Source organism: Quercus robur, chromosome 3, assembly GCF_932294415.1.
Source record: "Quercus robur chromosome 3, dhQueRobu3.1, whole genome shotgun sequence".
Classification (NCBI taxonomy): domain Eukaryota; kingdom Viridiplantae; phylum Streptophyta; class Magnoliopsida; order Fagales; family Fagaceae; genus Quercus; species Quercus robur.
In genome coordinates, this window is record NC_065536.1 from 31,493,446 (window position 1) to 31,509,630 (window position 16,185).

At 33.8% G+C, this 16,185-nt stretch overlaps 1 protein-coding gene across 4 annotated transcripts; it reads left to right on the forward strand.

Annotated features, from left to right (window-relative positions):
- The first annotated feature begins 3,033 nt into the window (after nucleotides 1-3,033).
- Nucleotides 3,034-13,744, forward strand: LOC126717784 (RNA demethylase ALKBH10B). Of its 4 annotated transcripts, none has more exons than XM_050419675.1 (8): nucleotides 3,034-4,400; nucleotides 5,556-5,660; nucleotides 6,473-6,567; nucleotides 6,697-6,814; nucleotides 10,764-10,895; nucleotides 10,996-11,108; nucleotides 11,192-11,346; nucleotides 12,725-13,744. In XM_050419675.1, exons 1-8 carry the CDS (start codon nucleotides 3,806-3,808, stop codon nucleotides 13,452-13,454), a joined length of 2,043 nt encoding a protein of 680 aa, XP_050275632.1. In that variant the 5' UTR covers nucleotides 3,034-3,805; the 3' UTR covers nucleotides 13,455-13,744. The 4 variants fall into 4 exon arrangements, with proteins under 4 accessions (XP_050275632.1, XP_050275635.1, XP_050275634.1 ...); XM_050419678.1 differs by having other exon boundaries at nucleotides 10,764-10,883; nucleotides 11,008-11,108; XM_050419677.1 differs by having other exon boundaries at nucleotides 3,037-4,400; nucleotides 6,488-6,567.
- The last annotated feature ends 2,441 nt before the right edge of the window (nucleotides 13,745-16,185 follow it).

Sequence of the window (16,185 nt, forward strand, 5' to 3'; positions counted from 1 at the left end):
TCTTAATAAATGAGAGCATATTAGCTATTGATTTATTAGACTCTTAGCAATTCAAATCACAATAAATTTAGTTTCGTATCTTTGATATCTTGCAAAAACATGAATTGCTATACAAATATGGATCAAGCTCTTAAATGTTAATCTATAGAAAATTATGTCTATCAATTTTATAAATCTATCAAAAAAATATCTATAGAAAACTACATGGTGTTTTTGAAGGGTAATTATTCCGTATTTTGAGAAAATAGCAATATGGTATTTTCACTTTTCACATTATAATGTATCCTATTAATTAGATTTATGGTGGATCTATTATTCGCGTGTGAAGGAGTACTATGTCTACTATACTTTGGGAGTATCTAATAATTTTTTCTTCCAGAATTAGCAATTTGATATTTCCTCCTATCATATAGATATAAATCCCACTAATTATTGTTGGAGTATCACGTTGCTATACTTATAAAGTAAGCAATAGTTTTTCCTTCCAAAGATAGCAATCTAGATCCACTCTGGACTCACCCATGAATTTAATTCTTCCTTCCAAAGTTACGATGTCATATGATATTCCCTTATCTCATATAGATGGTAGATCTCACCATAAATTTCGCTATTGAGATCTATTATTATGTGTTTTCTATAAAAAAAAAAAAAAATCTATTATTATATAAGAGATAGAAATCCTCCCACCTCTAACTTCCACATTATTAAAAAAAGGAAAAAAAAATACTACATGATTGTATGCTGCATAAAACAGTATCGCATGATAGTAATACCTAATACATTTTTAGATATTTGGTATGACAAATAAAATTCTTCAAGTAAACTATCAAAATTGGTGGGCCAGCCATCGGAGTTGCTAGTGACAAGACTGCTAGAACAATGGCTCCAATGATTAGACTGTTGGCGACTGCCACCGAAGCTGTGTCTTCGACGATCGAAATGGTGTCTTCAGCTATTAGATTGCCAACACTAGTGTTCGAAATGATGACTTTGGTTATTGGACCTTTAGCACTGGTTGCTAGAGCGATGGCTTTAGCCATTAGACCCTGGCACAAGTCACAAGAGCAGTGGCTACGACCACCTATTTGTTGACACATGTCATTAGAACGGCAAATTCTACCACCAAATCGTTGGCACAAGTCATTGGAATGGTGGCTTCGGCCACTGGACCGTTGGCATCAGCTGCCCAGCCCATCAGACCGATGACCTAACACTAGATGGGTGAGGGAAGTCATTGTGTGTTTTTGTAAAATGTTTTACCAAAATTTTAAAGATAAAACATTTTGCAACTTTTTATAAAGGATTTTACGGTCAATGGAAAATATTTTACAAGTTTGATCACGTTTTACCTACAAACACAAACAATTGAAATTGAGAAAAGACTTTTCAAAAATAAATTACTCAAGGATTACTCCATATCCGCATATAGATCATAACTACCTGTCTTAAGATTTGGTGAAACACTTCCCCAAAAAAAAAAAAAAAAAAAACTCTTAAATGAAAAACACTTCTAAATTAAAATAAATACATATTCTATCTTTTCATATAATAGCATGTTTTACTAATTAAATTTATACGTGTGACCTATTATTCATTTATCAAAGAGGAGTATACTTATGCCGGAGTATCTTATAATTTTCTTATATAGATGACAAATTCTACTAGACTCTAAAGGGAAGGTTACACGAGGGTTAATTTTAATTTTTCTAGATTCATTAGAAAAAGTTGATGAATCTTATAAATACTAGCAAACCTACTATTATGAATTAAAGAAAATGCAGACTGTAGAACAATTAAAAATACAGGATGGCTTACCCAAAAACAAAGAGGATGTACTATAAGATTTCACCCACCTACATGCCCTCTATGGAGTATGGTGGCGTTAAACTAAATTTAATTGTTATTTGGACTAAATGTACATTGCATCTATACTATTATTTAAGGAGTTTCCTTTATTTGGATTCCTCATTTTTTTAGTTCAAAAATGCTCTTACATTCTTATGTTTAAGTAGAGACAGAGTTAAAGGATAATCCGGTAAAAATGCAACTCTAACTCCCACTAAAATAAAAAATAGGATCACTCTCCTATTGATTTTCAATTTTTTTATTTATTTATAAATTAGATTTTTAAAATAAAAATTATATGTACATAAAATAAAAAAACATAATTTTTTTTCTACAAAATAGGACACTAAAAAAAAAAAAAGAAGCCTCATAGCTGGCACAAAGTATGTGATGAGGCTAGTTTAATAATAAAAAAAGGTACAGTATTACGGTTATGGCACTAGTGCTATCTACTATGAGGCTCACTCTATCTTTTATCTTGGAAAAAACAAAAGAATGGCTCAAGTTGCAAGTTGAGATTTTTTAAGACAGGAGCCAAACAAAAACTTACTTATATTGCCTCAAAAAATAAACTTTACAAAGAAAGTTTGATTTACAAAAATAACAACCAATAGTCCCTTAATCTTTTTTTTTTTTTGGTTGTTGAGAAAATAGTCCCTTAATCTGATCCAACTAAATCCAAAGAAACAGAGCAAAAGATTGAAATTATCCATGACAAGATAACTCATGTTTTAGAACCCAAAAATGAGAAATGAATTTTTATTCTCTTCAACAAACCAGAACAAAATAAAACAAAACCAGGTCTCTTTGATATCATAAAATGACAAGAACACCCTTACAACCTAACATAATTGTATTGGCTAAAAGAAAATAAACTTTAAAAATAAATTTTAATTTACAAAAAACAAATAATAGTGTAAATAATAGGAAAGTCACTTATAAATATCTTAAATAGTCCCATAATATGATCCAAACATATCCAATGAATGAGAGCAAAACATTGAAGTTATCCATAACAAGATAAAACCCCACCAAAGATTTTACAAGTAGTTTTTTAGAAACTCAGACCAAAACCCAAAAAATGAGAAATGAATTTTTAAGTAGTCTCTCTCTCTCTCAACAAACCAAAAGAAAACAAAAACAAAACCAGGTCTCCTTGAGATAAAATGAAAAATGTCAAAAACACCCATATATAGTCACGAATATTCTATCCTTGTCCGATCCACACTCTCAGGCCTCAGTTCCTCAGTACTGTAGACCGTGTGACCGCTCACAAAAACAGAGAGAGAGAGAGAGAGAGAGACATCCTCTTCTTATTAGCCACCATTTAAGACCATACACATGCGTGCTTAATAAGCCATTTCACATTCACTTCTATCTTTTTTCTCTTTCTCTTTCTCTTTCTTACTCTCACACACACCACTCACAAGGACAGGTCTCACAAACCCTAGATCTTGTGGCTAATCCCTACTATGAAAAGCTTAATATAATAAATATAATTCCCTCATCTTCAAGTAACTGTCTCTTTTTTCTCTTACACCCACAATCCCAATTCCCCCCACAAACCCCATTTCCAGATCTGAGCTTCAAATTTGGATTTTTGGGTATTTGGGAAAATTCCCATTTCTTCAATTGCAGCAATCTTAATCTGATCGGATTTGATAAGATAAACAAAACCCAGTTCCTGTTTTGTGTTATTTTTGTTTCTAAAGACTGAATTTTGTGCCTTTTGTGTTAGTAAAGTGTTGAATATAGATATAAATTCAATTGGGTCTAAAGCCAAAGGCTGGAAATTTGTTGTCTTTTGCTTGATTTGGTATTTGAATCTTTATGGGAATTTGCTCAAATTTGATTTGGATTTAGAGATATTCGTTCGTGTGCTTTATATGCATAGATCTGAGTAGTGAGCATAAGCTATATATGTGGTAGTAGTGACATTTTTCTGGGTAGTGGGTTCTCCATGGCAATGCCATCGGGAAATGTGGTATTATCAGACAAAATGCAGTATCCGAGTGGTGGTGGTGGGAGTGGTGCCGGTGGCGGTGAGATCCACCACCGACAGTGGTTCCCAGATGAGCGGGATGGGTTTATCTCATGGCTGCGTGGCGAATTTGCTGCTGCCAATGCAATAATTGACAATTTGTGTCACCATTTGCGTGCTGTAGGCGAGCCGGGGGAGTATGATATGGTGATAGGGTGTATTCAGCAAAGGAGGTGTAATTGGAACCCGGTGCTGCATATGCAGCAGTACTTTTCAGTGGCCGAGGTGATATATGCACTGAACCATGTGGCTTGGAGGCGACAGCAGCGGTATTATGAGCCGGCAAAGGGTGGGGGCAAGGATTTTAAGAGATCTGGTGTGGGGTTTAAGCAAGGGCCGAGGTTTGATGCTGTGAAGGAAGGGCATTATTCTAGTGTGGAGTCTCATAGTCATGATGGGAATTCCTCTGTGGGTGGTGGTGTTGTGGGTTCGGAGAAAGGCAGCGGTGAGAGAGGTGAGGGTGAGGTTGGGAAGTTGGAGGATAAGGCTCCAGCAGTTGGGGAGGATAAAAAAGGTAATCAATTATGCAATTGGGTTTACATTTTGCTCTGTGTGTTGTTATTGCAATATGGTGAATGCTACATTACTTAACTAAATTGCATCTTATGAGTTATAGCTTGTTGGCAATGAATGGAATGCTTAATTTCAAATCATCTGATGTTAATGTTATTGACTACGAAAATGACTTCTTTTGAAGCATTTTTGGTCATCCCTTTGATGTTAATGTTATTGAATAGGAAAGTAACTTCTTTTAAGCTTCTTTGGCCATGTGTGCAGCCATGTTACATGGGAATTTTGGATAAGTATTAATTTTCTTTAGGGTAAATATCAAGCAATTTATTTCGTAAGTCAATTAGGGGTAATTGTTCTCCTACCTGAAAGTTGCTTCCTTAGATTATGGCTACTTTTGAGATATGTAGTTACTACTTTTGATTGTTTGTCAATAGTACTGTTTTACCTGAAAGCTTATAGAACATCATATTGGATCATTGCACATATCTTTTGATGCGAACTCATTGCAAAATAAATTTTCTTAAGTGGCTTTTATATAGTTTTCAATACCAAGTGACAATTTACAAGGAAGGACAAGGGTCTGTTGCCTTTTTTTGGTAATGTAATAGTCTGTGGCTTAATTAAAAGAAAAAAAAAATGTTAATTTTTTATTATAAAATTTAGGTATGATTATCAAAATAGATCATTATGGTGTATATTGCAAAGCTGTTTATACTGATTTTTAAACAATCATTGCACATTAATAACAAAGTATCTGAAAATGAAAATTTAAATATATATATATATATAAACAAAGTATCACATAAATATTTAGACATGCATGGCATGCCTGTATGATGACAACACCAGTCTTGTGTTGCTCTGTTATTAGAAAGCCTAAAACTCTGGAAAGTTTGATTGCCTATGGGTTTTGTTTTGCACCTTCTTCCCTCTATTTGCCTGGTTTTCTGGAAATATATTGGATTTTTTTTTTCTTTACTATTAGCAAACAGTGACTCATTAACTAACAAATTTCGTTGCTCTCCTAATGAAGGTTCGACAACTCCAAATAGAATCAAGCTTAAAGTTACAGAATTATGAAATATGAAATATGCCTTATATTTGAGAAATTCTATGTGGCAACTTTGATGTTTATTGTTTCTGGTTACCAAAGCAGATGCTGGTAGCTTGAAGAGTTTGGGAAGTTCAGAAGGGACAACGTGTGGCAATTCTCCAACTGAAGCCAAGGTGGTAGATGATGGATGCACCTCAAATTGCAAAGGTAATTGGATTTCTTTATGGAATGTGCCAGTTTTGGGGAGAGGGGTTGTATCCATCAGCTCTTGATTGGCCAAAGAGAAAAAGGAAGTGGTGGCTGTACTGAGCAGGATATAATTTGAAGGCTAATCCTGGTAGCTCTTTAGGTATCAACGGTTTGGTGGTTGGAACATCTAGGTTCCATTTTTTGGCTGAAAGGGGAGAAACTCTCCCTTTCTCTTGCCTGAATTTAGGACAGAATACAGATGCTTCTTATCTAGAAATTTTTTCTTTAATTTATTTATGCTACTAATAATAGGATTCTCTGTCTAGATTTCATCATTTTGTGTACTTAAATATCCTCACAAAAATTCTTAAACTCTCTAAAATACCCCTATCTTTTAGTTAAATAATTTTAAATTAAAAAAAAAAACTGTTTAAAAGAGTAATTTACTATTTTTAAAAAAGTTCCTAAGTTTTAGGCTTTTTCCCTTTCTCTTCTCCAATCTGAATTACCTTTTTTTTTATATTTATTTTTATAAATTTTACATTCAAAACTTCAAACTTTTATCAACTCTCATGTAGAGAAATATCTTAGAAATTAGGACACTATATCTATCTCACTTTTAAACATTATTCCATGTAAAAAAAACTCACGTAGAGAAAGATCCTAAGAATTAGGACACTATCTCTATCCCACTTTTAAACATTATGACACTAAACCAAAATTAATATTGAAAAAGAGCCTCATCGCACACATGAAGCGTGTGTGATGAGGCTAGTTCTAAATATTTTTGCTATTGTATTTTGAGTTGGACTCCTATAATTTTCTTACAGAGAATCATTCTGCAGAACAAAATCAAAATGAGAAGCAGAATCTTGCTCCGGTTCCAAAAACTTTTTCTGTCTTTGAGATGCTTGACCATAAGGAGGTATTATTCTACTAAATACTTTTGTGGATATCTATGACTTAGTTTTATTGCTTAATATGTTGAATCTTGATACTGAATTTTCATTTATAATTGTTTTCTATTTTTGAGATGTGCTTATCTTCATGTCAGGTTAATGTGGTCGAGGGATTGAAACATTTTGAATCGTTACTTGATGACTCGGAAGTTCCCAAACTTGTTTCTTTGGTTAATAATTTGAGGGCTCAAGGAAAAACAGGACAAAATCAAGGCAAGTTTGCTAAGTGCATTTTTTTTTTCTGTACACTTGAAGAAGAAAGAAATTTTCATGTGGTTTCTTTCTCTAAAACTGTACCTGTGATTTTCAGATGATTCATTTGTTGCCATTAAAAATTTGGAACAAGTTTCACCATGTAGGCTTCAAAATTTTAAATAGACATAATCCATTTCCATGTATGTTTTAAAATCTAGGGAGATCCATTTCTGGACACATTGCTTGCAAAATGGATTCTGTAACATTTATGGATGACATCTGAGGTACAGAAAATTAAAATGACTTTCTGTGATAGCAGTGCAAGTGATCTCTGTATGAAATTGTGCAATTCCGTATGCCATGCTTTTTTCCTTGCATTCTTACTGGTTTGTTCAAATATAATCTGTGCCTGTTGTTTTTCTGGTTTCCCTAAAATATTACAAAAAGTTCATCAATTCCGAATTAAATGTAGACTACATGCGTATTATTTTTTATAAGAGACTGCATTTGAATGGAATGGAAAGTAACCTTGATTGGGAATTGAATGTAAATGACTTCTGTTATAAAAACATTGCCATTATGCCCTTTATTTTATTAAAAAAAGGGTTATAGACAATCATTAAAAAAAAAGAGGGGGGGGGGGGGGGCGGGTATTATGAGGACTTCATTAAAACTTCATAAAAGCACATTCCATTCTCTGATTCCTCCCAATTTGGGAGGGATTAAAAAATGGGTTCAAGAGGGCTATTAAATTCCTAAACGAGGGAATAAAAAAAATAATCTTTCATTTTTTCCCCCATTCCATTTTCCCCTATTCCCCTCTCCCAAACAAGCTGTTAGTGTCAGCATTATATGATTTAACAAGTCTTGAATTTGTTCATTGCACACAATTACTCAACTGCACTGTGTACTCTACAATCAAGGGTTAATGTGCTTATCTGTGTTTGTCTATAACTCTCTCTCTGTCCATATATATATGTGTGTGTGTGTGTTTGTGTGTGTGTGTGTGTGTATGTATGTATGTATGTATGTATGTATATATGAAATTATGAACAATTATATGATAATTCCAACATAATTTACAATTTTATCTTGAACAGTATTACAAAGTCATCATGTGATTGATGAAAATCTTTGACAGATTTAAACTCCATTAAATTACAAAACTTGAAGAACTAAATAAATCTATTAAACTAAAAAATTATAAAATTAATAAATGATGGTCTTTCTATCTAGAACGATCTTCTAAATAAAACTTTAAGGATTGAGCCTATAAAGATTTCCTTTTATCAAGTAATTATCATATGTTTAAGATAATCTTTTTATTTTTCTATGTTTTAAATTTAAAATCTTTCAGGATAATGTAATGCATTCCTGTCAGATGTAAACAACAACTGGTATTCTACTTTCTTTTGGCCATAAGGTTTATTCTTGTTTCGACAACTCATTTGTCACAATTTGCAACACTTGATTGTGTTGAGCTATATTAGATCAAAGGCTGATTATGTTGACACATAATTAACACTTCTCATTGTCTTTAAAGATTCTTTGTCCATCTTTTTCCTGACCCTAATTGGGGGTGTGGGATACTGTGTACTACTGTCTAATTCTGGATATTGACTCATAGGCTGTGCTTTTATCCCGCATCTTATGCATTTGGTGGGTTTAAATCAAACTAACTAATTCCTTGAATGGAGGTCACCATTTAATTTTTAATACAAACAGTGATCGATATCAATTTGATTTGTATGGCATTTTGCATATAGGGAAACTATTATTTATGTTCTTGAAAAAAATAGTGCGCAAAGCAGATATGGATCAGGTCTTTAAAAAATTGTAAAATATTTATATTCATGTAAGAATTTACTGAAACTTATTTTTGATGATGGGTAGGAAAGAATTATATAGACAAAAACAACAATTTACAAGAGCATAGGGGCATTCCCTACCAAACAAGACCAGCGCTTATACAAACACAGGAAGAAACGACTAGTTACCTCCTAGAAACATCAAGCTCTCTGCAACTATACCTATTCCTGAGTTCTTTCAGTATTCTTCTATAAGTATGGTCTATCTATGGCACAAGGATTTAATTTACACAAAATTGCATAAGCTTCTAATGGTTTGTCATTCCTCTCAGACGTCTCCTTCCACTGACAGTTTGTGAACCTGATGCAACCCTTCTGTTAGATGAAGGGCTAGGATTCTAGGGTTACTAATGGCAAGTCACCTGACCTTTTAAAATACTAAAGGCATAATAAGTAATTAAACATTAGAATTAATAGAGAATGGACCAATGGGACTTTTCTTTTTCATTGGGCCTACATTGTCCTGCATCAAAGCCTATATGATTTAGAGAATAAAACATATAAGAAGTGAACTAGATAGTTATTTGAGCTATCAAAATAGCAAGAAGACTCACATCCAATTCCTGAGAGAAAGGTAGAGAAAAACCACAAATGCTAGATGAATTTCATTCAATAATTTTCAAAGAAGCTACTGTTACAACTTTTGCAAATCCTTAAATCAGATAAGAGAAAGTTGCTGTAGTAAGACACAATCACAACCATAAAATCAGCTTTAATCTATAAATATGTTCTGCAGAGGTCATATGCCCAATTAAAAAGGAAACGTGACTTATTAGTGGTCATATGGCTCATTTAATGGTCACATGAATTCTTACATAAAGGAATTAAAAGACTAAAATAGCAAGCATGTAAGTCACTTTGTCCCTAATTGTTAGTCCTCTATTCCATTCTGAGATGTCCCAAAATAAAGTCCTCTTTGAAAAGAAAAGTCAATAAGTAAGTTTCATAACATATCTTTTACTTTATTTAAAAAGTCAGTGAGGGTAGTTTTGGAAACATGTACCTTTAAGACAATACATTAATATGCTTCCTTCTAGTGTTCCTTGGTGGTTGCTAAGTGTTGTAAAAAATCCTCTTCAACATGATTTGCATTAGTTACATATTCATAAGACTTAGGATCTGCTTACTGAAGCTTAATAGAATACTTTGTTAGAATTTTAGTTAAATTAGATGATTAAATTAACGATTTCCTAATAGCTTAAGCTTTTGAGAGAATATAATATAACATGGTATAGGAACAGGAGGTCATGAGTTTGATCTCTGTCTCCACTCTACCTTCCATTTAAAATGTTAAAAATCCCACATGTTGGGCACTATTTATTAAGGGCAGTTTGGGCTCACACAAGGGGGAGTGTTAGAATTATAATTAAATGATTAAATTCATCATTTTCTAATAGCTTAATCTTTTGGGGGAATTGGTAATTTAACAGACTCTATATTGGTTTGGTTAATGCTGAACCATTTGTTCATGGGACCTGTTTTTGTCTAATCCCATTCATCCTAGGTAGATATAACTTGTCTTCAACGCTGCGAAATTATTTTTTTTTTTCTCTTTTTTGACAAGTATGTCCCTTCATTCAAAGAACGTATTGACTACTGTTTTAGATTTCCCCCACTTCTGAAGAGATAAATTTTGGTTGGCTGTGGAATTTTTTTTTTTTTTTTTTTGGGGGGGGGGGGGGGATTGTGTTGATGTTTTGCGGGGACCATGAGATTGGTGGTATTTTGCATTGTAAGAAAGTTGTCCGAATCCAGAACAGTGATTTTCCTTTTGAGAAACTTTCTGAGTAAAAGGTTGATAGTGCTACTATTACAACTATTACCAGCACTGTTATTGTTATTTTTATTGCTATCTTTCTGTTGTTTGTGTACTTAACCTCTACTTCTTTCTAGAAAAAAAAGAATGGGAAGGAAAAAAGCCTATTCTAATTTTGTATACATTATTGGACAAAATTGTTTTTTATGTGATTTGTATTTCATTATTTCTTGTTAAAAATTCGCTGCTAGCTTTTGTAGAAGCATTTTTAAATTTATAAAGATTTTCCTTTTATGTATATAAGTAATAACAATGGGTAGGATCTTTGTTTGTTGAGAAGCAGGTCAGACTTATGTGGCCTTAAAGAGGCCTATGAAGGGACATGGAAGAGAGATGATTCAGTTAGGCCTTCCAATTGCAGATGCACCTCCAGAAGAGGATAATGCAGTAGGAACCTCCAAAGGCATGTTCCATATTAAGAATATTTGTGTTGGATAGTAAAATTTTAAGAGCTCTGTTGGTTATCTTTTTACTTAGATATCATTTCTTGGATCTCTATAAATTTAACTTTGCAGATCGGGGAACAGAATCCATCCCTTCCTTGCTGCAAGATGTTATTGAACGCTTAGTAGGCATGCAGATTATGACTGTGAAGCCAGACTCTTGCATCATTGATTTTTATAATGAGGTTGATCATTAAGGTGTTTTCTTTTTTTAATTATAAGTGTGTAATGTGCCAACCAAGCCTAATTTTATGGTGATTACTTCTAGGGTGATCACTCACAGCCTCACATTTTCCCACATTGGTTTGGAAGGCCTGTTTGCGTCCTGTTCTTGACAGACTGTGACATGACCTTTGGAAAAAGTATTTCGATAGGACAGCCTGGGGAGTTTAGAGGCTCTCTCAAGCTTTCTCTTACACCTGGGTAATCAATTTTAACCCTGAACTCTTTTCTTCTTGTTGCTTTATTTTTACTGGTTAAGAGGTTGCTACTTTAAGGGTATGTTTGGATGGATGGATAGAAGATGAAAGGTGAAGGGAAGGCTTGAGTTTTGAGGGAAGGGGCACCATTCAATAGCCTTCTTTTCAATTCCCTCAAATTTGGGGAATTTGAATGGAGGGGATATCAAGTTTAATAAAATTACTGATTAAAATTTCAACATCTAAATGACATTTATTTGTCATAGCACTCTATTGTTAATTTACACGATATCTTATCATTTCATCTCATTTCCTCCTTGCAAACATACAAAGGGGGCTGCCTGCACTCTCCCCTCCCTTGTATTTCTTAAAAGATCTAAAGGAGGGGTGGGATGACTGGTCCTTTTGACACAGGACAACCAGAACAAAATTCAACAAAAGGAAAATAATGGGATATGATCTAGGAGTAAGCCCCTAGGGCTTGGCACTAAGTGGGAAAACCACTAGGAGTTGGCACCAAATAAACCCAAAGGCCATTTTTTTCATTCATCAAAATATCTACTATCTTCAGAAGGAGTAAAATAGGTTGCTTATATAGGGAAAACTAAACTCTAGTTCTAATTGGCTAAGGAAACTCTAATTGCCTTATTACAAAAATAAACTTGCTTCAAAATGTTAAAATACTAATACCCTAATAAACTACTAGGACTTAAAACATAAAATTACAATTAGCTTGCAAATATAAATAATACTAAATAAAATTCTTCTTGCGTCTCCCGCATCACCTTCTCTCCCTCCAAACTCCAAAACATAGTTTTAATACTTATCTATTATCATCTTTCTAGAAGAAAAGTTATTTCTGTGTAGGTTGATGTGATTGAAAATTTAGGCATGCCAAGGAGAAAATTATGGAAGAATAATTGCTAGTGTTCTGGTTTAGTGGTATCAAGGACTAACTGAAAAGAGCAGATATTGTGGCTCCTTGGGAAAGTCAGTTGGGCTTTTCATACATTGAATTTTTAAAATTTTAAAATAGCATAAGAAGGAATTTCCCTTGACATTACTTCCACATACCTTAAGACCCTATAACTTTAACTTGCACCAAAGTCCACCCACAAACAATTGCTACTTTGTCATTTTTGTTTTCAAAAATTGTATATGGAGCTATTAGGAGCTTCATTTTTTTAATAAATGATGCGCAAAATGAGGCTTAAAATGAGCTTAAAACTTTTTAATGCATAAGGAAACATCTTACTACTCATGGTGAATTGACTTTATATAACAATTTACTTCCCAAGTTTCTTGCTTTTATTTTTTTTGAGATTTAACTGAATTTTCAGATCTGCTTTCTGATATAATGTTGGTCACCATGACAAAAACAGATCTCTCCTAGTAATGCAAGGAAAATCCTCAGATGTTGCTAAACATGCAATTCCCTCCCTCCGCAAAGAGCGAATACTGGTTACTTTCACAAAGTCTCAACCGAAGAAATTCACACCTAGTGATGGTCAGCGCCTTTCTTCACCTGCAGGAGCCCAATCACCCCACTGGGGTCCACCTCCCAGTAGATCTCCCAATCATATTCGTCATCATGTGGCTAACAAGCATTATGCTCCCGTTCCTACTACTGGTGTACTGCCAGCCCCACCCATTCGTCCACAAATCCCACCTCCCAATGGCATGCCAACACTTTTTGTGCCTGCCCCAGTTGCACCAGCAATTCCTTTTCCTACACCAGTTCCCCTCCCACCTTGTTCGACAGGATGGCCAGCTGCTCCACCAAGACATCCTCCACCTCGCCTTCCTATTCCTGGCACTGGAGTATTCCTTCCACCAGGCTCTGGTAATTCATCATCTCAGCAGTTACCAGGTACTGCAACTGAAGTGAACTTTTCTGCTGAGACAGCTTCCCTGCCAGAAAAAGAAAGTGGTTCAGGGAAATCTAGTCATAATACAAGTGCATCTCCAAAAGGGAAATTGGAAGGGAAAACACAAAGGCAAGACTGTAATGGGAGCATTGATGGAACTGGCAGTGGACATACAGCGGTGAACGAAGTAGAACAACTAAGTGTTGACAATGTGGTGGCAAGCAAGCCAGCCGGAGCAGTTTAGAGAGAGAGAGAGAGAGAGAGAGAGAGAGAGAGAGAGAGAGAGAGAGAGGGTTAAAGGAAAAAGGAGGTAGGCTGCGAACTTCAAAGAGTTTGAAGCAAATGTAAAGAGCGGCAATATTCAAGACATGACATTTCATACTACCAAGGGGAATGAAGGGAGGGGGAAGAACTTTTCGGTTCTCTTTAAAACCCCTTGTGTCCTCTGTTCCTTTTTTTTTGTTGTCTTATTATATGAATTCTTACATTAGGTGGAAAACTCAGATTCTTAATTTAACTGTGGCTCTTTTGCAATCTTGATCAAAAGTTTTGGTTTGGAGTTGGTTGTAGGTATGCAACCTATGCCTCAAATCAATCCACGGAACAATCTGAGATTGAGCCAGGATACCTTCTTTCAAAGTTTAACAGAAGGAGGCAGTTAATGGTCAGCTAGCAGGGTTATATCTGACAGATGAAAGTGACCAAAGCATGTACAAAATATTGTTTTGGGAGTAATTGATCAAAATTCTAGCATAGAAAATGTAGGTCTTTTGTCTTGCAATATAATCTGAAAGCCGAGTTTTAGTCTAGAACTTTAGATTGGTATGTATATATATATTTGTGTAGTTTTAAAAAAAGGAAGGAAAAGTTCCCAAGGCAATAAAAATCTCATGAATGCATGATGAACCCAAAGTAATTAAGATTTGGGTAATTATAGATGTCGAAAAGCTCCCATGATAAGAGCAAAAACATTCGTATTTGAGAAAAGAAATATAATTAGACCGGTGGATTTTGGGATCATTATTTTTGTCGTGGACAACAAAGAGTTTTTATAATTGATTTCAATGGTAGGAAGTGGAATCTCATGTAAAAATTGTCAAACTAATTTTAACTACAAAATTTGTTATAACTTAAGGCTATAATCTTATTCAATATTATTAATATTAGTACATTTTTCAAAAATTTAACTGTTGAATTACATGTTCTTAATAAATATGTCAAATTTTGTGCCAGTAAGATATTATTTATTATATGATTTATAAAATTATATTTTATGCATAATTTTAAATTACAAAAATTTGCAATTTAAATAATTTATTGATATGGCTATTGATTTTTAATTTTCTAGAAATTTTACAAACATGAAGGATAAGAAGAAAATATAATCTAGTGGTGAAGTCAAAATTCACTTTTAGTAAAAATATATTGAGTAAGGTTGTAATTTTATACTAGAACTAATTAAATGTAGCTAAATTTTGTTCAAAATTGTATCTAATCACTAGTTGAAGTCTCGTGTGTTGCATCGTTTTGCTCATAAACATATATAATATAATTTATTTGATAAGTAAACGAATAGTTTATACTTCATAATTTTAGAAGTCTCATTAAACGTATTGTGTAGCTGCTTATAATAAAGTGTTTGGATCTATAATGCTAGTGAGACACTGTAGAGATTTGTGTTTCATTGGTGTAAATTTGGAAGATATAAAATTGAAAAGGCGAAACTACAATATTAGTCCTTCAAGTTTACCCTGTGTGCAATTGGTCCCTCAAGTTTGAAGTGTGCGCAATTGGTCCTTCAAGTTTTCAAAATGAGCAATATAAGTTATTTTACTAACTGTCATTAACAGTGTTTCTTATGTGGCTAATGAAACAATAACTTGGCATTTTGTTTTAATGATGTGACATGTTTTTAATTAAAAAATTACAAACTAAAATTACACGTGAGAAACATTGTTTACCAAATTAAAAAACTATTTTCTACCAATTCTAAACACCCAGCCATGGCTAAAAAAAAAAAAAAAAAAAAAAAAAAAAAAACACCACAGAGAAGGGGAGAAAGGGAGCAACAAGCCCTAGTTGCCGCAACGCTACCATACTGCAACGCTATTATGTCACCCTCTCCAAAATTGCAACGCTACCATACGCCCAATGATTTAAATCATGTCTAGTGGAGAGGAGGCCCATCTTGAGATCCGGATTAAGCAAGTGTCTAGTTAGGTAGGCATTTTGATGAAGTGGAAAAGTCACATAGTGATCCTTATAGAACAATTATATAGAAAATTCTCTGTCTACAACAACATGGGAAACAAGAAAAGCGAGAAAACCATTTGATCCTAGCAGGCTTTGAGGACATTTGTGGTTTTAGAGGCTGCGATTCCGTAGCGGCTACTTCTGGGGTTGCTGGAGATCCAATTCCAATATCCTGGGGCTATTTACCGCACTATCAACTGTATAACTGGAAAAAACTAATCTATCATTGCAGCTGTTAGGGCTTGTTCTTCCCTCTCTCCCCTTCTCTGTCTCATGGCTGGGGTTTTTTTATTTTTTATTCTTTTAATTTTTTTATAAAGCCGTAGCTGGGTGTTTACAATTGGTAGAAAATAAATATATTTTTAATTTGGTAAATAATGTTTCTCATGTGTAATTTTAGTTTGTAATTTTTTAATTAAAAATATGTCACATCATTAAAACAAAATGCCAAGTTATTGTTCCATTAGTCACATAAGTAACACCATTAATGACAGTTAGTAAAATGACTTATATTGCTCATTTTGAAAATTTGAGGGACCAACTGCGCACGCTTCAAACTTGAGGGATTAGTTGCGCACACAGGATAAACTTGAGAGACCAATATTGTAGTTTTGTCAATTGAAAATGCAAAGCTATGCATGCACCTTGCGCGAGTACCACTTGTAAATTTTCTCACAATTGTTTTGAATATATATAGTTTTTCTATAGATACATACACATTC